This window comes from Euleptes europaea, chromosome 19 (assembly GCF_029931775.1).
Source record: "Euleptes europaea isolate rEulEur1 chromosome 19, rEulEur1.hap1, whole genome shotgun sequence".
Lineage (NCBI taxonomy): Eukaryota > Metazoa > Chordata > Lepidosauria > Squamata > Sphaerodactylidae > Euleptes > Euleptes europaea.
This window is the reverse complement of record NC_079330.1, coordinates 36,820,324-36,842,826: the sequence shown is the minus strand read 5'-3', so window position 1 is coordinate 36,842,826 and position 22,503 is coordinate 36,820,324. Positions and strand designations below refer to the sequence as shown.

The 22,503-nt window shown below is 48.9% G+C and overlaps 1 protein-coding gene across 1 annotated transcript in view; it reads right to left on the bottom strand.

The window, feature by feature from the left end:
• Positions 1-1,093: 1,093 nt before the first annotated feature.
• SGSM2 (small G protein signaling modulator 2) overlaps positions 1,094-22,503 on the bottom strand; it is a 138,910-nt gene continuing 117,500 nt past the window's right edge. Inside the window, exons 13-24 of the mRNA XM_056865427.1 lie at positions 14,479-14,543; positions 14,201-14,346; positions 11,660-11,788; positions 9,831-10,007; positions 8,598-8,935; positions 8,531-8,558; positions 6,170-6,294; positions 5,408-5,490; positions 4,788-4,897; positions 3,067-3,163; positions 2,187-2,354; positions 1,094-1,182 (exon numbers count right to left, since the gene is read on the bottom strand). Of these exons, the coding sequence (XP_056721405.1) occupies positions 1,094-1,182; positions 2,187-2,354; positions 3,067-3,163; positions 4,788-4,897; positions 5,408-5,490; positions 6,170-6,294; positions 8,531-8,558; positions 8,598-8,935; positions 9,831-10,007; positions 11,660-11,788; positions 14,201-14,346; positions 14,479-14,543 (1,555 nt within the window). The remainder of the gene's footprint in view (positions 1,183-2,186; positions 2,355-3,066; positions 3,164-4,787; positions 4,898-5,407; positions 5,491-6,169; positions 6,295-8,530; positions 8,559-8,597; positions 8,936-9,830; positions 10,008-11,659; positions 11,789-14,200; positions 14,347-14,478; positions 14,544-22,503) is intronic.

Sequence of the window (22,503 nt, the reverse complement as noted above, 5' to 3'; positions counted from 1 at the left end):
GCATTTAAAAAAAAAAAAAAAAAAGGCCAAAAACACCCCCCTGGAAAATTCCACTGGACACAAATTACTCAAGACAAGATTTCCCAGGGGCCACAAAAAAGTCATTGACTGAGATATCCTCAAATATAAGAACATGCACCTGTCCACAGCAACTTTCTTTTTTTTTGCTCCTCATCTTAAAAAAAATAAAATTGTTCTAGCCCTCATGATTGTGCAGAAAAGTTTAGGAACATTTCCAAGCCTTTCATTTCTACATCCACCACACATTTCTCTGCTCATCCACTATTGCTGAACTGAGGATTATTTGCTTAGCATGGTTGGCCAAACCCTTCACAGTGAATGAATAAAGAGTGAAACATATTATTGTTTTTGATTCTTCAAAGGGGAGAGGGAAAGAGATAAGGGAATCCTGGACCCATATAATGATACTTATCATGCTAACCTTTCCTTATGAACTACCATCCATTCACACAAGCTCCAGCATTTGCACAGTTCTGAAGAATTCTTGCTTACACTTCCAGCAGGAAGTCCCGCCTCTCCCAAGGCAGGAACCGGTTGCATTAAACTGATGGGGGGGGGCCCTAACTTCTGAACACCCCCTTCTGAACACAAAAATGCTCACACACATCATTGGCAGAAGGCGGACTATTGGGCAGCCTTCTTGGCAGAGGGGAGGCAGTGTAGGCAGACAAGACCTTTTTGTTGTTGCAAAGTTACAGAACAGCAAAGGGTACCCAGAAGAAACCATTTTTCTTCTCCTTACCCCCACAAGTCAACCGTCTGGGTACAGGTAGACACTTCCTGACACTAGAGAAATGCAGTGAACTGAATAGAATAATCTGGGCTCTGAAATACAAATTCAGAATGCGGATTTACACATTAAAATTCATCTCGTGGGGGGGAAATCTGTTGTTTAAAAGTCTTAGAAATCTCTGGAATATTGACTACATTACATGGAAGATGCAGTTGAAATATCAGTCGAAGTGGCAGGACCAGGTCTCTCCGCCCACCTTCAGGGCTTCCCCTTTCTAAGGTCCAAGAAAGGCTCTGGTAGTGACCAGTCCGGGCTCTTCTGTCCCCCGGCATCCTTCGCTCACTTGTTTTCAATCAGCGTTTGAACCCTGCAGACTAAGTCCCGGGCTATTTGCAGGATCTCCTGGGCATTGTGATGTTCTGCCATTTCTGTACACACAAAAAAGGGAGAGGAGCGATCAAGCATTCTAGACCAACTGGGCAAGTGTAGCGGCCTCCAGTTCAGATCTTGTCTGCCACAAACTCGCAGCTGGACCGTCACCCAACTTCATCCCCCGCCCCCTGCCCCTGGCTGCCACATGATGATAATAATGCCCTTGCAAGGCTGTTGCAAGGAATTCTACTTCAAGAAAAACTGAATTCTAATGGTAGCCACGATGCCAATTAAGAACATTTTCACAATTTCAGTATAATCCACTAAACATGGGGAGGAGCAAAGAGCTGCTTGAGGGGCACTGAAGCCTAACTTTGGGACTCTGGAACTGTCATCCACCCTTTGGCTCCAACGTTATCTTCACAGCAGTCCTTTGAGGTTGGAAAGAGAGAGAGAATAAGAGAGTTGCCTGGCTCAAGTCACCCAATGAGCTTCAGGGCAGCATGGGGATTTCTACTTGGGTGTCCCCAGTCACTGTGCCACACCAGCTTTCTACAAGTGCAGAGTGGGGCCTTCTCAGTGGCAGCTGCGTGCCCCCACACCCCGTCTTGTGGGACAATTAATGGCATTTGGCAACAAAGAAGAGATCAGAAGAGGCCTCATTGAAATCATAGGATCATAGGCTTGGAAGAGACCACACAGGCCACCTAGTCCAACCCCTGCTCAATGCAGGATCAGCCTAGAGCATCCCTGACAAGTGTTTGTCCAGCCGCTGCTTGAAGACTGCCAGAGAGGGGGAGCTCACCATACCCCTAGGCAGCCGATTCCACTGCCGAACAACTCTCACTCAAATTACCAATACTAGCCGGCACCTTTCTGCCCGTAATTTATACCCATCATTGTGAGTAATTTATACCCATTATGGACTCATGGCATTTCTCAGAGATCTTTCTCCAGCCTTCTTTCACAATGGGGGAAATGGGCCCGTGACAGCAGATGTGTCCAGGCCCTCGAACCCTGAAATGAACCCAAGCAACTTGGCCAAGCTTCACTCCCTCACCATTAAAAAACTTGATGATATCGGTGAAGTCCATGTTGTTATCGCGGATAATCTCTCGGTAGAGCTCCACCAGTGCTAAGGCAATGAAAAGTACAAAATGTTCTGAAGAGATGTGCTTTGCTGCCCAAATAACTTCCCACACTGCAAATACATCCTCGTACAACAATTCTGAATGGGGGGAACAAACATTACAGACATTACTTAAGCAGATCAGCATCAACAATTCTTTTATTTCTCTCCCCCAAGGCCCCCCTCCCCCAGTTACGTTAAGAAAAGAATAAACTACATTCTGAGGTGCTTTGAGTGCGCTGAAACTCGCCCTAGCAGCTCACCCTAAACCCCACCCATTTCCTCCAGAGGCCACACCCCCTACAGCATGGTGGCCTGGGAAAGTGGGCCGCTCATCTCCCCTTCTGACATCATCACTGGAGTCTTCTGCAAGCAAGTGGGGATAAACCAGACCCTTCGCAGTTGTGGTGTTAATATTTTGGAGGCCCAACAAAACCACCAACTTAATTTAAAAGCCCTATGGCATTTAGGAAAAGTTCTCATGGCCCCATGGCACAAACCCCGTACATCTTAGTAAACATCTTTCTCTGACAAGCTCAGCTGCCCATAAACGTGTGGCACAGGGTCTTCTCTGTGATGGCCCCCCAGTCCTGAAGAACCACCTGCTCAGGGACATCCCAGTATTATAAACATTCAGGGGGAAAACCAGGCATTGATATTTCTAACTTTGAAGAGCTGGGACAGTGACATATATGGGCAGGAAGCACTCCTAGCTTCAAATGAACACCCGAGTTATGAAAAATGAAGTGGGACATAAATGATTAAAAATAAGGAAGACACAACTTGAGCAGCATTAGGCTCAAAAGCTTACCTCGTTTAAAATCCAGCAGGAACCAGCGATAGCAGAAATAAAAGTGAGTGTAGTCACCATTCTGATGCATTAGTTCAAAAAGCTCAGCATCCAGAATCTTTTGGAGGAAAAAGAAGCCGCAGTCAGACTAGCAAAGAAAACACGGATGATGGAATAACAGTTCAGGTTGGCAAAAGGCATCTAGTCAGGTCTCCTGCCCTTCCCCTTGCTGAAAATTCAGCAGCGAGCCACTGGCAGCCCGCTCGGCCTCTTGGACTCAGGAACAAAGCCCTTGAAAGATCGGGTGTGTGTGTGTGTGGATCCCAGGAAGACGTGAAAGTTTTCTTTATGAGAACTCCAGTTTTGACTTATCATCAGGAACTTTATGGCATCCGACGCTATGAGACATGGCTGCATTTGCCAGGACAGGCTAATATCCCTTGTAGAATTTCTTCTTGTGGCTCTTGTGGTGCACGATTATTGCTTTATCCCATGTGCCTTAAAATACTTTTTAAAAAATTGAGTCATTCTGTTTCATGGAAAGAGAAAAGCTGGAAAAGGGGGAGAGGGGTGAAACAAGAGAGGGAGTGGCTGAAATGCGATGAAATAGCTTGCCTCCCCCACCCCATCTCTTCTGGATCTTCATCCCAATATTCTTCTTTCCATGGAGACTAGGAAAGGGAAGGGCCACAGCTCAGTTTCATGCAGAAAATGTCAGGTTCAGTCCCCACCAACTCCAGGTTCAAGTGTCAAATAAACAGTGGCGTGAAAAACCACCCTGACCCTCACAGGCTCTGACTCCATGAAGGCAGCTCGTTGCCTTGGAGAGGATGTGACTCCGAACAGAACAGGGAGCTGAAGCCCGGCAGCTCAGAGACCAGGCGACAGGTCGGCTTGGATGGAGGTGGGAGAGGCGTGAGCAGGCCCTGCGAACACACCCTGGGCATCCGAAACGGCACTGCAGTAAGGCAAGGCCTTGATTCATCCAGCTCAGTGTCGTCTCCTCTGACTGGCAGCAGCTGCCCAAGGCCTCAGGCAAACCGCACAGCCCAGAAGAGCAACTGCCCTCCACGTGCACAAGGCCTTCCAGATGGGGCTCCTCTGAGGCTCATATGGGTGGGGAGGTGGATAGGGCAAAGGGCCCCCGATCACGGCGGAGAGGGAGTGGAGGCGAAGGAGCCTCGGTTTGCCACCCCTACTCTGCCAGGAAGCAGACTGGGTAACTGTGAGTCTCATAGGGCTGGCAAGAGGATAAAACACAAGAGGGGAGACTCATCTCTGCCTCCAGGAGACAGAGATGAAGGGAGAGCTACAGCAATGGATACTAGAGCTGGAATGGGCCCCGGAACAGAGGACAGCTAGTGTTGCCTAGTGGTTAGTATCAGAGAAGGTTCTGGGAGACCCAGGTTTGATTGCTGGGTGGCCTTGGGCCAGTCACACACTCTCAGCCTAATCTATCTCACAAGGTTGTTGATGTGAAGGAAGGGGTGAAGGAGGGAAGAATAATGCAAGCTGCTACTAGGTCCCCATTGGAGAAAAAGGCAGGGTAGAAATGAAATGAATGAATGAATAAGAAAAGGAACAGGGATGTCGGAAGATTTGTTAAAGAGTGTGTGTGTGTGTGTGAGAGAGAGAGAGAAAGAGAGAGATGGGCACAAGCCAGGCCAGCCCCAAGGCCATCAGGTCACAGACCTTGTCTGCCCAAGATTTTCATTCCACAGACTGCCCCTTGCAGGACTCACCTGGATGAGCGACCGCATGTTTGCAAAATGGATGTCCATGGCACCCCCATTGGGGAAATTTTGGCTCATTCTCTTCATCAGATGAGTGAAGCAGCTATAAGCCAATTCATCTGAAAGTGACCCAAGACAGACAGATGTGACCGTACAACTCAGGGGCCATCAAGCACTAACAAAACCTGGTTTTTAGACAATCTGGATATTAAGTCAAAAGGAGTAGTTGTAATAGGACCACAAAATAGATGCCTTTGTTTCATCTAGAAAAGCTTTCATTCCTTTTGCATTCTTTGTTTCAGTAACTCATCAAAACCAAAACAGCCTTTAAAAACCCAAACCTTTAACTACACAGATTTAAATTGGCCCCTGCCAGCTAATCAACAACAAAAGCTTTAGTTACAGATGAACCTAAAACCAAAATCCCTGTTAAAGCAGCTCCTACAAAGTTGGAAGGAGCCATCTGGACCAAACCCCTGTTGAAAAAGCAGAGCTGGGCCCACTGGCCATGACCGGTTTCCTCGCTGGCCAGCCTGACAGTTAAGTTTCCAGGGAACCCCGGGGGCTGCCCAGGAACACAGCGGGGGGAAACGGCTTCATTTGCAAAAGAAACATTTGGATCATTTTACCCTTGTCGAGTATAACCATCAGGGGAGCCAGAAGGTCACACATTCCTTGGACGTAGCCAACATCTAAATGTTCCCAAACGTAACTGTGAGAGAGAGAAAGAAAGAGACCGCTCAAAATGCCTCCAGTTAAAATCAAGTTAATGACCTGCACAGCCTTTCACAACCACATGGCACGAAACTTAGCTGAACAACCAGAGTGGGGGATGAGATGGATTTTGAATCAAAATTCTTCCAAGGGTAGATTTCTGTTTTCTGAAGAGAAACAAGGCCCCACTGAAGAATGGAAATCAAAACTCATCCAGTTTTCAAGGACCAGTTTTTCTTGATGCATGAGCCAAATCCATTTAGTAATTATTATACATGGTATTGATACTGCACCTGAAAGTGCAGTGTTGAATTAGGATTGGGACCACAGCACATGTGGAGAAGGGGATTTATCCCTTCTCCCCACCCCCAACACTTTCCCTGCTTTAAACAATCTGAGGCCGGGAGAGAGTAGTATTTGGGGAAATACCACATGTTGCCAGGAATACACACAGGTTTCTCCCACAGGCTCAACAGCACTTGGAAAATGGCCCAGAGGGAAAGGCCGATTTATCCATGTGCCCACGATCCTGATCGTAATCAGGCACTGCATGCTTAGGCATTAGACCCCACGTGTGATTGTGTTATGTCTGACATAGGATGGAGCCTCAGATCCAACCTGTGTACACCACAAAGTGTGAAGAAGTGGGTCGCAGGAGGCCTTAAATTTAAACTCACCTGCACATGATGTTCCGAAGTTTCTCCAGGTTCTCAGCAGTGAAGTACCAGTAATTCCGGTCACACCTTTGGACATCTTTATCAATTCTGTGCAAGTTTAAGGCAACAGTGTCCAACATTTCTATCTGGAAGAGACATACATAACTAACAAACCCACAGTTGAAGAAAACACGTGTGCCCCTGTTTGGTCTGAGAACGGAGAATGAAAAGCAGAATTATTTTTTCTCCCTAACTATTCCCTTGTGCAAGTAACCAGAACAGAGATGCGACCGCTGCGGATCCTACACAGAGATACAGATACAAGGAGCAAGATCTTAGCACAGAGCACTCATATCCATTTTTCAAGATGTAGACAATGAGGACTAGAAGTTTTAAATCTCTACTCCCCTGAAAATGCAAACAGAGAATTCTTTGGGGAATTGTGTAAAAGATACTCAGTTAAGCGATTTAAATTCTGATCAGGGACATGCTGATCTGTAGAATCACAATACAAAATAAGAGCTAGAGAACAGATCCAATCCTTGGGTGTGGCTTTGTGTTGGTTTTGTATCAGTGTGTGCGTATGTGTGCGCGCGCGCATGAATTACACATCAACCTAGAGTTGGTAACATTTATCTTCCAGTAAATATTACAAATGTCAAATTAGTGAGAAACTGTGAGAAACAAACTAACCTGGGAGTAACTGAATGTAAAAGGGATTGACCTCCAAGTAAATATGCTACAAATTATGCAATTGAGTTATTATATTTTGCGTAATTTACAGCCTGAACCTATGCAACAAATTCTTGGAACTGGTGATTATGAGGCATGTCACCAGAAATCATATGTTTGCAGCACAAACATTCTGCACCAAACAGGATTATTCATATATATTACATTATTTTCTCCCCACCTTCCTCCACAGAGCTCAGTGTTATATGCCCTGTTCTCGCCTCCTTTTTAGTGCTGCAAGGCAGAGAGAGGCCAAGAGGGAACGGCGGTCTCTCGGTCTCTTAGTAGCTGTTCAGGTAGAGTGGGGACGTGAGCTTGTCTTGTGTCTCACCAGTTTCAGCCCAACACTAACCATTGCATCATACTGTCGCAGGTCTTTCCATCTATGAAAAAAGACTCAGTGGGTTATGTACACATTTTTATCTTGGTTTTTCTCCAAGGAGCTCTAAGTGAAACCCCCAATTTTATCCTTGCAACAATCCTGCGAAGGGGGTGAGTCTAAGAGAGAATGACTGTTCCGAGTTCACCCAGAGAGCTTCTTGGCTGAGTGGGGATTCACTCTCATGTCCAAGCCTGAGACCAGCTCAAGATCTCTCTCTCTCTCTCTCTCTGTTCTGCCATGCCTGCAATGCTCTCCCTACAAGTGTCGTAGAATGGTTAGAGTGTTGGAAGACCAGGGCTCAAATCCACCACTTTGATGCAAAGGTTGCCACATGACCATGAGTCAGTCACACTCAACCTGACCTACCTCACAGGCCTGTTATAGGGATAACATGGAAAGGAAGAACCACCCTGAGCAATCTGTAGGAACAGCAGGATAAAAACACACCAGACAGATTTGCTTTGTGTGCCTTATGCTCACTTCTTTCACATGCACAGGTACCGTATATACTCGAGTATAAGCTGAGTTTTTTAGCCATGATTTTTGGCTTTAAAAACTCACGGCTTATACTCGGGTCAATACGGTAATTTGCCTGCCGGGCCCTCTCCCAGCGCACTCCCCCCCGCCAGCTGATGGGCGGGCTGTCCCGCCTTCTCCCCCCCCAACCCCACCCGATCGCGCCTTCTGCGCAGCGGCGGTTTCTTCCCCCCCACCCCCCACCTCACCCGGGCCGGTCCTCCCGCTTGCCAGCTGACCCTGCGGGGCCTCCTGCAGGGAGGGGGCCGCCATTGCTGCCACCGCCTGCCTGCGCGCCTGGAGCCCGGTCAGGTAAGCCTGCGGGGGGGGGGGTGAATTTCCCCCTCGGCTTATTCGTGGGTGCCTAATTTCCCCCCATTTTTGGGGTGAAATTAGGCACCTCGGCTTATACTCGGGTCAGCTTATACCCGAGTATATACGGTATTTAAATTCCTGTGGGTGATGGTGCGGTTTTCCTGCGGCAGACTGAGCTCTGCCACCATCTCCTTGCTTCTGGACGTCCTTCAAGTGGAAATGCTTGGGCCTGAGCCAGCGACCTTCTGCATGCAAACCTGGTGTTTTATCGCCATGAATAAAGCTGCTAGACCACATCAGACGACGTTTCACCTCACTCAGGTATTTCTGCTTTGACTGGCAGAGGCTCTTGGGAGTCCCCAGCAGAGAAAGGTCTTTCCCAGCCCCTGCTACAAACCTATTGCAAAACACCCCAACAACCATTAGCAGTAACTCACCGTATAAGCTGCAGAACAAACAGAAATGCTCTCCTCTGCAGGCGCCTTCCTCACCATCAGGGAGCACAGCGATTCCTCAGTCCCCGAGCCCTCGGATTCCACGCTCTTCGTTTTCTGAGCAAGCTCTGTGTCTGGCCTCTGCGGATCGATGCCGCTTTCTTCCTCGGCCCCGTCCTCAAAGCAAATGCTCTGCCCGTCGTCGATGCTGGAAAGGATGCCCGAGGTGACAGAGTAATTCCGAGAGGAAGGCAGCCCGGAGTCCGGAGAATCGAACTCTAACGAGGGCTGCTGCTCCAGCACCGCCACCACCGTGGGCGCATCGACGCTCCCTCCCACCAAAGAGGGGTCGGCCGGGGCTTTCAGCTCTCGCTCCACAGAGTCCATTTCGTCCACAGACATAAAGACCTGCAGGCGATTTGTTTTCCGTTGAGGGAAAGGAGAAGGAACAAGGTTAGCAAAAGGACCTGAAAGGTCAGCCCGAAAAAAATCTCTCGGAAGAAGGGGAGTGGAGAAAATTGAATTTTTTTTTACTCACAACCAGAAAAATAAAAACACTGAAATTGTTATGGTCTAAAAAAGGGGGTATAAAACTGGAACCAACATGACTCTTTAAAAAAGAAAACAAAATCTTTACATCAACCTCTTTTGGAGGGGGAGGCAAAATGCTAGAATAATCAGTACATGGAAGGAAAAGCAGGAATTGCCTTTGATGGGCTTCAGTGGCCACTTGGAGATGCATCACAAAATGGGGAATGACAGAGGGGAAGGCCAGTAACCCACCCATGGACCCTGCACAGATTGATGCCAGCGCACTGAAACAATTGTGCAGGGTGCTGTTGTGTGTCTTCCTTATTGGGAGACCTCATGTGTCCCATGTCCTAATCGAGGACTCGCAACAACCAGGGTTTGGGCAGAGGAAACTTTATGGATTATGACTCAGCATGCCAGCTGTCAGTAATGCTAAGCTGTACCATTTCAAGGTAGGCAAAAGGGCCTTCATATACTGGCTCTTGGTTGATTTCTGGCTCTGAATTTTGCCACTGTTTGGCTCTTCTGTTACGAAAGGCTGCTGACTGACCCTGGGTTTGCAACCACAGGTATGAATGGTCATCAGGCACAGAATCAAATAGCAGCTCAGGTCATATTTCAAACAACATACTCATCACAAGCCCTCCAGGGGCAGGAGTTCCCCCGGCCCATTTCCAGCAGGCATCAACTTGATTCCTGCAAATCTAACAGCCCTACAGCAACAAGGGGACCGTGCAACCTGACCGTGCTGGTGAGACAAGTGGCGCCTTACGTCGTTGCTGATAGTGGAGTCCCTGTGGATCAGCCGCTGCACGTGGCTGTCGATGCTGCTGCCGGAGGAGAACTTGGTGGCCGTCTGGGACTCCTTCTCCCGCAGCTTCACAATCCTCTCACAGGCCTTCCACTCAGCCATGATCTTCTCGTACTGGAGGATAATTTCCTCGTCCACCTTAAAAAGTGTGGAGGGGGGACTCTGTTGGGATCTGATCTCCATAAAGGCTTGGAAAAAATGTTGAGGATTCCCACTTTGAGGTACATTCACAAGAGTTATCCAGGGAACAGACACCATGTTTTGCATGCCATGGATCAACTTCACTCCATGGTTTTGCAAGCCAAGGTGAAAGAACACGTTTCCCCTACAAATCCTTGTTTTGGGTAGAGCCTCAGCCCTCTGGCTGGGAGGGATCCAGTCTCTCACACAAAAGGGGGCGCTCTCTAGCTGGCAGATCTTGCAAATTTGCCGAAAGTACCAACAGACCATGAGAGGGAGAGCAGGAAGGGTTGCATCAGGGCTTGGCTTTCATGGCCCTTTCTTACATCACCACTTTGGGGTCAGGAAGCAATTTTCCTCAAGGCCAAATTGGCCAGGGATCCTGGAGGGTTTTTGTTGCCATCATAGAATCATAGAGTTGGAAGGGACCACCAGGGTCATCTAGTCCAATCCCCTGCACAATGCAGGAAACTAACAACTACCTCCCCACAAAACCCCCAGTGACCCCTACTCCATGCCCAGAAGATGGCCAAGATGCCCTCCCTCTCATTATCTGCCTAAGGTCATAAAATCAGCATTGCTGACACCTTCTGGGCATGCAGTAGGGGCCACTGGGGGTGTGGGGGGGGAGGTAGTTGTGAATTTCCTGCCTTGTGCAGGGGGTTGGACTAGATGACCTGGTGGTCCCCTTCCAACTCTATGATTCTATACAAAGTGGCTTCCAGCTGAGTAAGACCTTTGGTCCATCTAGCTACGTAGTAGTGGACACTGGGAATGCCTGCCTGAGGCCCTGGAGAGGCACTGCCAGTCAGAGGAGCCAGGGCTCTCTGCATTCCCACTGTCCACTACTATATAATTTGAGACTCCCTTCATGGTGGCTTTGCTAGCACCCTTGCTGTGTGTGTGTGTAAAGTGCCGTCAAGTCGCAGCTGACTTATGGTGACCCCTTTTTTGGGGTTTTCATGGCAAGAGACTAACAGAGGTGCCTTCCTCTGCACAGCAACCCTGGACTTCCTTGGTGGTCTTCCATCAAATACTAACCAGGGCTGACCCTGCTTAGCTTCTGAGATCTGACGAGATCAGGCTAGCACCCTTGCTAGCACCCTTGAAATGAGAAGAAATAGCCTGGCTGGGTGTTGCCTGCTGAGCTGAATAGTCTGGCCTGCATAGCACTGCTTTCTGCTCCTTTAGGTCAGGGCAGCACCCTTGAATCGAGAAGAAACAGCCTGGCTGGGTGTTGCCTGCTGAGCTGAATAGTCTGGCCTGAATAGCACTGCTTTTTGCTCCTTTAACGGGGGGAGGGAGGGAAGGAGGGAAGGACCCTCTGCTTCAGGTGGCAGAAGGGAGCCCTCCTATGCAGTCGGCAGATCGGCAAGGACTGCAGAAGGAGTGGGGTCAGCTGGGGAGGGCTGCTTTCCAGCGGGGGCCCTTCCATCCCATTCATGAATCAGCATCCTGGCTCTGACATTTTTTTTGAGAGAGGGGGAAGTGGAAAAACACTGTGGTTTGGGGGCTGGGGACAGACATGCAGAAGCAACCCAAGACACAATTTCTTCGAGGAAGCAGCAACGCCTTCACTTCCCTCTCAGTCTCAGTGGCCAGATACCCACCCGATCCATCTCCTTTTTGGTCATGCCATACTTGTAGTGCCCCAGTAAGAATGGCCACACGTCCTTTCGGATTTCGTGCTGCACCCCACCATAGTAAACCCGTCGGAGTAGTTCCAATTCCTTGTAATTCTAACATGGGAAATCAAAAAAATTATGAGAAAATGAATGAGCAAAGACACACAGCTGTCTTATACCAAATCAGACCAGCTGGTCCATCAAGGTCAGTATTGTCTACCCAGACTGGCAGCCACTCTCCAGGGTCTCAGGCAGACAGAGTTCTTGCACATCACCTACTGCCTGGTCCTTTTTACTGGAGATGCCAGGGATAGAACCTGGGATCTTTTGCCTGCAAAGCAGATGCTCTAGAGCTGAGCCACAGGCCCTCCCCATCAAAGCATAACAATACCAGAGCAGCCCTGCTGAATCAAACCAAAGGACCCCCTTTTTTTTCTCCAGGAGCCTCTGGGAATCCTACAAGCAAGGCAGGAAAGCAGAACCCTTCCAGTTACTTGGCCCAGTGGCTGGATTTGAAGGTAGACTGCCTCTGAACTTGAGGGCTCCACTCAGCTTTCATGTCTGAGGGCTGTTGATCACATAGTTTGCTCCAATGGGCACTACTGTAGATGTCTTTTAAAAAGGATTCAATAATGCACAATTTACCCAAAGCAGTGTGGTGCAGTAGTTAAACTAGGTTCTGGGAGACCAAGGTTCAAATCCCCACTTTGCTGTGGAACAGTGCTGGTTGACCTTGGGTCAGTCATTCTCTCTCAGCCTAACTTACCTCACAGGGTTGTTGTGAGGATAAAATGGTGGAGAGCAGAATGATGTAAGCAGCATTGGGTTCCCATTTGGGGAGAAAGGCAGTGTATAAATGAAGAAAATGCATAAATAGATAAATGGAACACAAGAACAGATGAAGCTGCCTTATACTGAATCAGACCCTCGGTCTATCAAAGTCAGTATTATCTACTCAGACAGGCAGCGGCTCTCCAGGGTCTCAGGCAGGGGTCTGTCACATCACCTACCTGCCTTTAACTGGAGATGCCAGGGATTGAACCTGGGACCTTCTACATGCCAAGCAGATGCTCTGCCACTGAGCCACAGCCCCTCCCCATGTTTAGAGGCAGTCTATCTCTAAACTCCGGAAGAATCTACAGGGGAGGGGGCCATCTCCTTCATGCAATGCTTGTGACTCTTCCTATACATCCAGCTGGCCCCTTTTGTTTTTCCCCTTTTTTTAAATAATTTTTTATTTTTAAACACAAACATACAAACATTTAAACATAAACAATCATAACATTACAGTATTTGTGGAGCTTACTATTTAAAGTTACATTTCAAATTATTAACTTCTTTGAACTACATTACTCTTTGTTCTCAATATATTTTCATATCTGATAACATATTTATTATTAAACATATATTACCTGACTGGTCCCTTTGAGAAACAGGATGTGCGGTTACATGGACCACAGTTTGATGCAGCCGGGAAATCCTTACATGCACGCAAGTGATACAGAATTTTGTGAAAATCATAACCAAGCACTTTGTCTGTCTCTCCTGTGTGTGTGTTAAGTGCCGTCCAGTCGCTTCCAACTCATGATGACCCTATGAATCCATGTCCTCCAAAATGTCCTGTCGTTAACAGCCTTGCTCAGGTGGTTTACTAACGGCTTGATGCATTCTAATTGCATGTCTAATTAGTCAATTACAATTAACCCAGGAGCCAGGCATCCTTTAGGCTTGGACCCCGAACCCTGCAGGTTAGGCACAGATTCCTTTTTTCACACCTTGTTCGGGGTCTCTGGCCAGAGGAAAGTCCTGCCAGCAGACCAAGCCAGGACACACCCCAGGAATCAGAATCCTCCTGACAGGAAGAGCCAACGTTCCATTGCGTTCTGGCATCCTGTTTCCAACAGTGGCCAGCTCAACACGCCCCAAATGCCTGCAGTCCACAGTGCTTCCCTCCACCCTCAGCAAACGGTATACCAAGGGTCAGTTTAGCCATCACAGCCAATAGTCATGGACAGACCTATCTTCCTCCAGGTCAGTGGCCATCATTGCATCTTGTGGCAGGGAGTTCCATATGCTAATGATGCACCGAGTGAAGTATTTCACCTGTCCAAAAATCCATTGGATGACCCCATCCCATCCTATGTTACGAGGAGGTGAAGAAAATTCTCTGTATCCATTTCCCCTCAGATTCTGACCGGGAGGGGACCCTGCACCACAGCATGCTTCACAGAGCCAAGGCCTGCACTCCTGTGGTCTATGCAACATGCGGCGGATTGATTCTAAAAAGAAAGTCACAGCCCTCCATCTGCAAGACCTGAGCAAGGCTGTCAACAAGAGGATGTTTTGGAGGACATTAATTCATAGGGTAGCCATAAGTCGGAAGCAACTTGATGGCATTTAACACACACAGTTGAAGGCCAGTTAATATTTGTAAAATGTTTCAGTAGGCCACTATTATGGCTCTTGCCCTTTAGAGGTCTCTCTGTTAACTGAACAGCACTTAACCAACACTAGCCATTGCTTCACCTTCTTGTCCTTCTGATATTTACTCCACACCTCTTTGGTCAGGCCTTCTGCAGCATTTGTGGGTTTGTCAGGTGGGATTATTGTGTGATTCACCAGAGCAGACAAGTGCATTCGTACTGTGGACAAATGGCGGCAATAGGCAAGCCCTGCAGAGAGCGGGAAGAAAGAAACCCTGGTGAAACCTCACAGCTGCTACTAACTAGGTGGAGACACACTCCACCCCCCATCTCCCCCCCCCCCCGACACACACACAGAGGAATACAGAAAGCTACACTTACACCCATAAAAAGCTCTGGAAACAATTTGCCTCTTCATACTTTCGCACAGCATTTTCAGAGGGGTTCTGTAGAAAGAGAGACTTCATTAATCTAAAAATTATCCTGCCCTTCTGCTAAGGAGTCCAGGTTGGTATACATGGTCCTTCTGTCCCACAACATCCTGGAGAGCTGGGCGCCAAGGGCGTAGACCAGGGGTGTCAAACATGTGGCCCGCAGGCCGGATCCGGCCCCCGGAGAGCTTTTATCCAGCCCGCGGGTCAGCTGGGGAGCCCGGGGGTGGCTGGGGGTGGGGGGCGTTTTGCCCCGGCCCCAATGGGCTGTGGGTCAGCTGGGGGCGGGGGCATTTTGCAACGGCCCATCGGTCAGCTGGGATGGCAGGGGGCCGTTTTGCAGTGTTTTGCTGCGGCCCCAATGGGTTACGGGTCAGCTGGGGGGGCAGGGAGGTGTTTTGCAGCGGCCCCATTGGGCCGCGGGTCAGCTGGTGGGCGGGGGCGTTTTGCAATGGCCCATGGGTCAACGGGGGGGCGGGGGACGTTTTGCCATGTTTTGCCGCAGCCCCAATGGGCCGCGGGTATGGTGGGGTGGTGTATTTTGCCGGGGCCCGATAGGCCACAGGTCAGCTGGGATGGCGGGGGAGGGCGTTTTGCTGCAACCCCTATGGGCCACGGGTCAGCTGGGATGGCAGGGGCGTTTTGCTCAAAACTCAAAAATAACCCCCACCCCCCGCAGAGTTTTGAGCATTCAGATGGGGAGAATGTGCATCTAGACTAGAGAGTGGCAAATCCAAGGCAAAACCTCCAGTGCGTAAATGACCTTCCTTCCTTCCTTCGTGGAGGTTTTGCCTTGGATTTGCTGCTCTCCAGATGCACATTTTCCCCACCCAAATTCTCAAAACTCAAAAATCACACACACACCTGCGGAGTTTTGAGCATTCGGATGGGGAAAATGTGCATCTAGACCAGAGAGCGGCAAATTCAAGGCAAAACCTCCAGTGCGTAAATGACCTTTCTTTCTTTCTTTCTTTCTTTCTTTCTTTCTTTCTTTCTTTCTTTCTTTCTTTCTTTCTTTCTTTCTTTCTTTCTTTCTTTCTTTCTTTCTTTCTCTTGTATTTATTTATGTGCACATGGCCCGGCTCGACCAAGTGACATTTATGTCATATCCGGCCCTCCTAACAAATGAGTTCGGCACCCCTGGCGTAGACTTTCCAATTTCCCAGGGGGGGCTGGGGCTAGGCCAGAGGCATTGCTATGACATCATTGGGAGGGGCGAGTGACATCACAGGGAGGGGCTTCCTTTGCCACTATCTATGGGGGCAGGGCCATGGGGGATTTAGGGAGGGGCTCCCCAGAAATTTAGGGAGGCTTCAACAAATGATCTTCAGATAGCTGAAAGACAACTTTAACTTTTAATTAACAATGCAAACTGTTTATTTACATTTTTTAAATTACAGTAGAATCAAATATTCTCCTAATCCCCTATTGCCCCTTCTGCTGCTCCCACAAGCATCCTCTCCTGCCATATTCCACCTATCCTTCCCAATTTCCCTTCACCTCCCCACCCCAATAGTTGGCATGTGCTGGTATAATTAGTGGTAAACCTATACAGATTGCATCATCTAGGTACAACCCACTCATTAAGATGTAGCAATTCAAAATACCCTGTACTTAAATGACACATAAGAAAGGCCATGCTGGATCAGACCAAGGTCCATGAAGTCCAGCAGTCTGTTCACACAGTGGCCAATCAGGTGCCTCTAGGAAGCCCACAAAGACAGCTGCAGCAGCATTATCCTGTCTGTCTTCCATGGCACCTAATAGGCATGCTCATCTGATCCTGGAGAGAACAGATATGCATCATGACTAGTATCCATTTTTGCTAGTAGCCATGAATACCCCTCTCCTCCATGAACATGTCCACTCTCCTCTTAAAACCTTCTAAGCTGGCAGCCACCACCACATCCTGGGGCAGGAAGTTCCACAATTTAACTATGTGTTGTGTGAAGAAATACTTCCTTTTATCTGTTTTGAATCTCTCATCCTTCAGCTTCAGCAGATGACCTCGCGTTCTAGTATTATGAAGGAGAAAACCTTCTCCCTGTCCACTCTCTCCATACCTGTCAGGCTGTTATCTCGGTTTAGATGTTTCCTTTCGTTTCTCTGCTGAACCGTCCAGACTTCAAGGACGGCTTCACATACCAAAGCCTGGGAACGCCACTCCTGGGAAATAATGCTCTGTTTATGCTTTGTAATCTCCCGCCGTTTCTCTGCCTTATATTTCCAAATAACGGGCAAGACAACTCATAGCTGTCATCTTGCCTTCAAAGCACTGTATTGCCTATTTGACCAGTAAAGCCATCTGCTTGGAATCTGATTGTCTCTGTGGTGATTTCTGGTTCGATGGGTCAAGAGCTTACATTATGACAGCTATCCGTTGTCTTGCCCGTTATTTGGAAATATAAGGCAGAGAAACGGCGGGAGATTACAAAGCATAAACAGAGCATTATTTCCCAGGAGTGGCGTTCCCAGGCTTTGGTATGTGAAGCCGTCCTTGAAGTCTGGACGGTTCAGCAGAGAAACGAAAGGAAACATCTAAACCGAGATAACAGCCTGACATCAGCACCGGGACGGCCCACACCCTCTGCGCTTCCTACTTCTGCAGACCCCTCCGGGTCCTGGATTACAAGTGCCCCAGTGGGGGACAATTCTCCATCTTCGGACAGGGATCTTCCCTGGGATACCCCAGCGTTAACCCTGGACTCGCTTCCTGACCTGTCACAAAACCGGGGGAGACCTCAACGCGGAGGCACCGCAGCCGCCCGCAGTACAACGCCAGGTCGGTTCACACCCTCTGCACTTCAGTTCAGAGACTCTCCCGATCTTCCTGTTTCTACAGACCCCTCCGGGTCTCGGATTACAAGTGCCCCAGTGGGGGACAATTCTCCATCTTCGGACGGGGATCATCTCCAGGATACCCCAGCGCTAAACCTGGACTCGCCTCTTGACCTGTCTAATAACCGGTCACAGTCTGCGGTGAATGGAACGTCCCCGCAGACCCCCGCAGTTTCTCCTGCAAAACCTACGAAACCGACAAAGGTGAAAGAAGTAGAAAATACGGTGTATGTGGACGCAGTGTTGCAACACTATAAAGGGGGTCCCCAACTGCCTGTCAAGGCACTTATTGACTCTGGCTGCGGCCGCACTTTAATCAGTGAGGCCACGTTTGCAGCCCTCAAAGTCAAGTCCGAGGCTTTACCAGCTCCCGTCCAATTTGCCCAGATGGATGGGAGCCCTTTTAAGGGGGGACCAGTCGATCATCGCACACGGGGAGTAGCGATGGGTATTGGTTCCCACTGGGAGCAAATAGACTTTACCATAGCCCCTATCCGATTTGAAGTGGTCCTGGGAATTAACTGGATTAAAGGTCATAGTCCCAGTATAGACTGGGAGACGAACACTATCTCCTTTGCGACCAGCACCGACAGCAAGTTGCGGTGCTGTCTCCACCCGCTCCGGCATTAATCTCCGATGTCCCATCACCGCCGTCCCTACCTGATGTATACCAGGACTTTGCGGATGTTTTTAACATTAAAGAATGTGATGCCTTACCCCCCCCCCCACCGGGCCACTGACTGTGCAATTGAGGTGGTGAAGGACTGCACATTAACCAAGAGTAAGATTTACCCTATGAGCACTTCCGAGCGCACTGTACTACGGGACTTTTTGGACAAAAACCTTGCCAGAGGGTTCATTCGCCCATCGAATGCTCCCAACTCAGCCCCCGCGTTTTTCGTCCGAAAAAAGGAGGGCGACCTACGCCTCTGCATTGACTTCCGAAAACTCAATGCAGTTACTCAAGCCAACGCCTATCCTATACCGCTAATTTCAGATATTTTGGGACAACTACAAGAAGGACGTATATTCTCCAAATTGGACCTAGTAGAAGCCTACTACCGCGTCCGTATCCGCGAGGGGGACGAACCCCTCACTGCCTTCTCTAGCTGTTTTGGAATGTTTGAATTCCTTGTGATGCCCTTCGGGTTAAAAGGAGCTCCGGGGGTCTTCATGCAACTCATCAACGAAATCCTCCATGATTTACTGTACCGCGGGGTGGTAGTTTATTTGGATGACATTCTTATTTATTCAAAAACCATGGACGAGCACGTCACTTTGGTCCGAGAAGTTCTGCACCGCCTGCGCAATCACCAACTCTTTGCAAAGTTGGCTAAATGCGAATTTCACCAGAGCAAAATAACTTTCTTGGGATATATAATCTCCCACCATGGCCTTAGCATGGACCCGGCCAAGGTCCAATCTGTCCTCGATTGGACTCCTCCCTCCAACCGCAAGCAAGTACAACAGTTTCTGGGCTTTGCTAATTTCTACCGCGGATTTATCCCTAACTTCGCCCAAATAGCGCTGCCCACCTTCTGAAAACCAAGGGTAAAGAAAGCTCTGCTACATTACCCTCCGCTAAGATACTGTGGACTGATCAATGCCAGACCGCCTTTGTAGCCCTCAAACGCCTTTTCACGTCGGAACCTGTGCTACGGCACCCAGACCCAAATCGAATGTTCATTGTACAAGTCGATGCCTCCGACGTGGCTATGGGAGGGGCCCTGCTCCAAAGAGGACCAGATGGTCTCCTTCACCCCTGCGCTTATTTCTCAAAGAAATTTGCGCACTCCCAATTGAACTGGCCCATTTGGGAGAAAGAAGCCTCAGCCGTTCACCATGCGCTTACTCTATGGCGACAATTCCTGGAAGGGTCTAAAGTCCCCTTCGAAGTATGGACCGATCACAAGAATCTAGCTGCCCTCACGGGAACCCATAAGTTATCCGCGAAACAACAGCGTTGGGCGGAATTCTTTGCTCAGTTTCGTTTTGTCCTGAAGCATGTCCCTGGAAAACAAAACGTTCTCGCAGATGCTCTCTCCCGGTTGCCTCAATACCCGGCGAAACTCGATCGGCCAACAAACTCTTTATTTACGCCCGCTCAAAGAGAAGCCCTGCCCGTACTGGCTGTACAAACTCGATCCCAGACGCTGCCCCAGCGGAAGCACATGGTAGCCGGCGCGCAAGCTCCTCCAGCCCTACCGGCCGCCCAGCTGCCCCCACAACGGAAACACACGATAGCCGGCGCTCCAGCTCCTCCAACCCAACCGGCGGCCCAGCCGCCTGCAGTCTGCACACCACCGCACGTAAGCGCTTCCCCTTCATCAACCCCCATAACTGCTCCTACTACCACTGTAAACAAGGGGGGGTTCCCGTCTCCGAATCTTTCTTAAATTCCCTTCGGGAACAATGCCTTATGGAACGCTCTGATCAAACCCTGCCTCCTGGTGTAATCGAACAAGGAGGCTCTTGGTACAAAGACTCGAAATTATATGTGCCCAAAGCGCTCTGAAAAGACGTCTTACACTTGGCTCATGGAGTAAAAACAGCTGGACACTTTGGGTTCCTAAAGACCCTTCACCTGTTGCGCAGACAATTTTGGTGGGGGGGAATGTGTTCTGACATTGACTCTTTTATTCGCAGCTGTCCTGTTTGCGCCACAGTCAAACGATCTCAAGGCAAGCCCCCAGGACTACTGCAACCACTTGAAATACCCAGCAAACCCTGGGAAGTGATTGCTATGGATTTTATGACGGATCTCCCTCTCAGCGGGGGAAAAACTGTGTTATGGGTTATCACTGACTTATTTTCTAAGCAAATACATTTGGTTCCATGTGCAGGGATCCCCTCCGCTCAGATGTTGGCCCGCCTCTTCGTGTCACATGTCTTTAGACTACATTCGTTTCCGCGCAAGATAATCTGCGACCGCGGAAGTAGTTTCGTTGCTAAGTTTTGGAAAGCTTTTCTCAAATTGGTGGGGGTGGAGCAGGGGTTGTCTAGTGCATACCATCCCCAAACGGATGGTCAAACCGAACGTGTCAATGCTGTACTTGAATGCTATTTGCGCTGTTATGTCAATTACCACCAAGATGACTGGGTGGAACTGTTGCCTTTTGCAGAATATGCCTACAATAATGCTGTACATCAGTCCACAGGTTTCAGCCCGTTTTATGCAGTGTATGGACAGGACTTCGGTCCTATCACCCCAATAGAAGGATTGGAGGGGGAGGGGGATGCCGACATTGCCTCTTGGGCACACACCCTCCGTACAACATGGCCCTGGCTGGTTAGCAACCTAGACCGAGCCAAGCGCATATACAAGGCGCAGGCTGACAAGCATCGTTCCCCCGGTGGGGACCTGCAAGTAGGTAACTTGGTATACCTTTCCACCAAGAACCTGCGCTCCACCCGTCCGTGCCATAAGCTCAATGCTAAATACATTGGCCCATTTCCCATCATCCGCATCATAAATCCTGTCACGGTGGAACTGTCTCTCCCCAAAACTCTGAGGCGTGTGCACCCCGTTTTCCATATCAGCCTTCTAAAGCCCCATGTTGCTTCCCCGCAATGGCACCCGGAGCGGCCTCCTGAACAGCCCATAATGGTGGGGGGGGGGAGAACATTTCGAAGTCTCCAAAATCCTGGATTCCCGCATACACCATGGGGCCTTGCAATACCTGATCCGCTGGAAACACTTCCCCCCTGCCTATGACGAATGGGTTCGCGCACGGGATGTCTCCGCCCCCAAACTCGTCAACGCCTTTCACAATACCTACCCAGACAGACCAGCCCCCTTGCCGGATGGGAGGGGACCTTAAGGGGAGCAGGATGTCAGGCTGTTATCTCGGTTTAGATGTTTCCTTTCGTTTCTCTGCTGAACCGTCCAGACTCCAAGGACGGCTTCACATACCAAAGCCTGGGAACGCCACTCCTGGGAAATAATGCTCTGTTTATGCTTTGTAATCTCCCGCCGTTTCTCTGCCTTATATTTCCAAATAACGGGCAAGACAACTCATAGCTGTCATCTTGCCTTCAAAGCACTGTATTGCCTATTTGACCAGTAAAGCCATCTGCTTGGAATCTGATTGTCTCTGTGGTGATTTCTGGTTCGATGGGTCAAGAGCTTACAATACCATGCATAATTTTATAGACCTCTATCATGTCTCCCCTCAGCCACCTTCTTTCCAAGCTAAACATCCCTAAGTGTTTTAACTGCTTTTAACCAAAATGATCAGGGTACTAGAGCAACTGCCTTATGAGGATAGGGCAATTGCTCTTGTCCCCTGATCATTTTGGTTGCTCTTTTCTGCACCTTCTCAAGCTCTGCAATATCCTTTTTTAGGTATGGTGACCAGAACTGTACACAGTATTCCAAGTGTGGTCTCACCATAGATTTGTACAAGAGCAATATGGTAACAGCAGTTTTATTCTCTATTCCTTGTCTGATTATGGCCAGCATGGAATTTGTCTTTTTCACAGCAGCTGCACACTAGGTTAACATCATCATTGTGTGATCCACCACAACCCCAAGCTTCCTTTCTTGGTCTGTTGCTGCCAGCACAGATCCCATCAGTGCATATGTGAAGTTGGGATTTTTTGCCCCAATATGCATCACTTTAGTTGCTCCCATTGAATCTCATTTGCCATTTTAATGCCCATTTTTCCAGTTTGTGGAGATCCTTTTGAAGCTCTTCACAGTCTGGTTTTGTTTTAACCACCCTAAATAATTTGGTGTCATCTGCAAACTTGGCCACCTCGCAGTTTACCCCCAACTCCAGGTCATTGATGAACAGGTTGAAAAGCCCCCGTCCCAACACAGATCCCTGAGGGACCCCACTGCTCACATCCCTCCATTGTGAGAACTGACCATTGATTCCTACTCGCTGCTTCCTATTTTGCAACCAGCTCTCAATCTATAAGAGGACTTGTCCTCTTATCCTATGACTATGAAGTTTGCTTAGCAGTCTTTGCTTAGCAGACTTTGTCAAAAGCCTTCTGGAAATCCAAATACAAAATGTCCACAGGCTCATTCCTGTCCACATGCTTATTGACACGTTCAAAAAAATCTAAAAGGTTAGTGAGACAAGACCTACCTTTACAGAAGCCATGTTGGGTTTTGCTCAGCAGGCCTTGC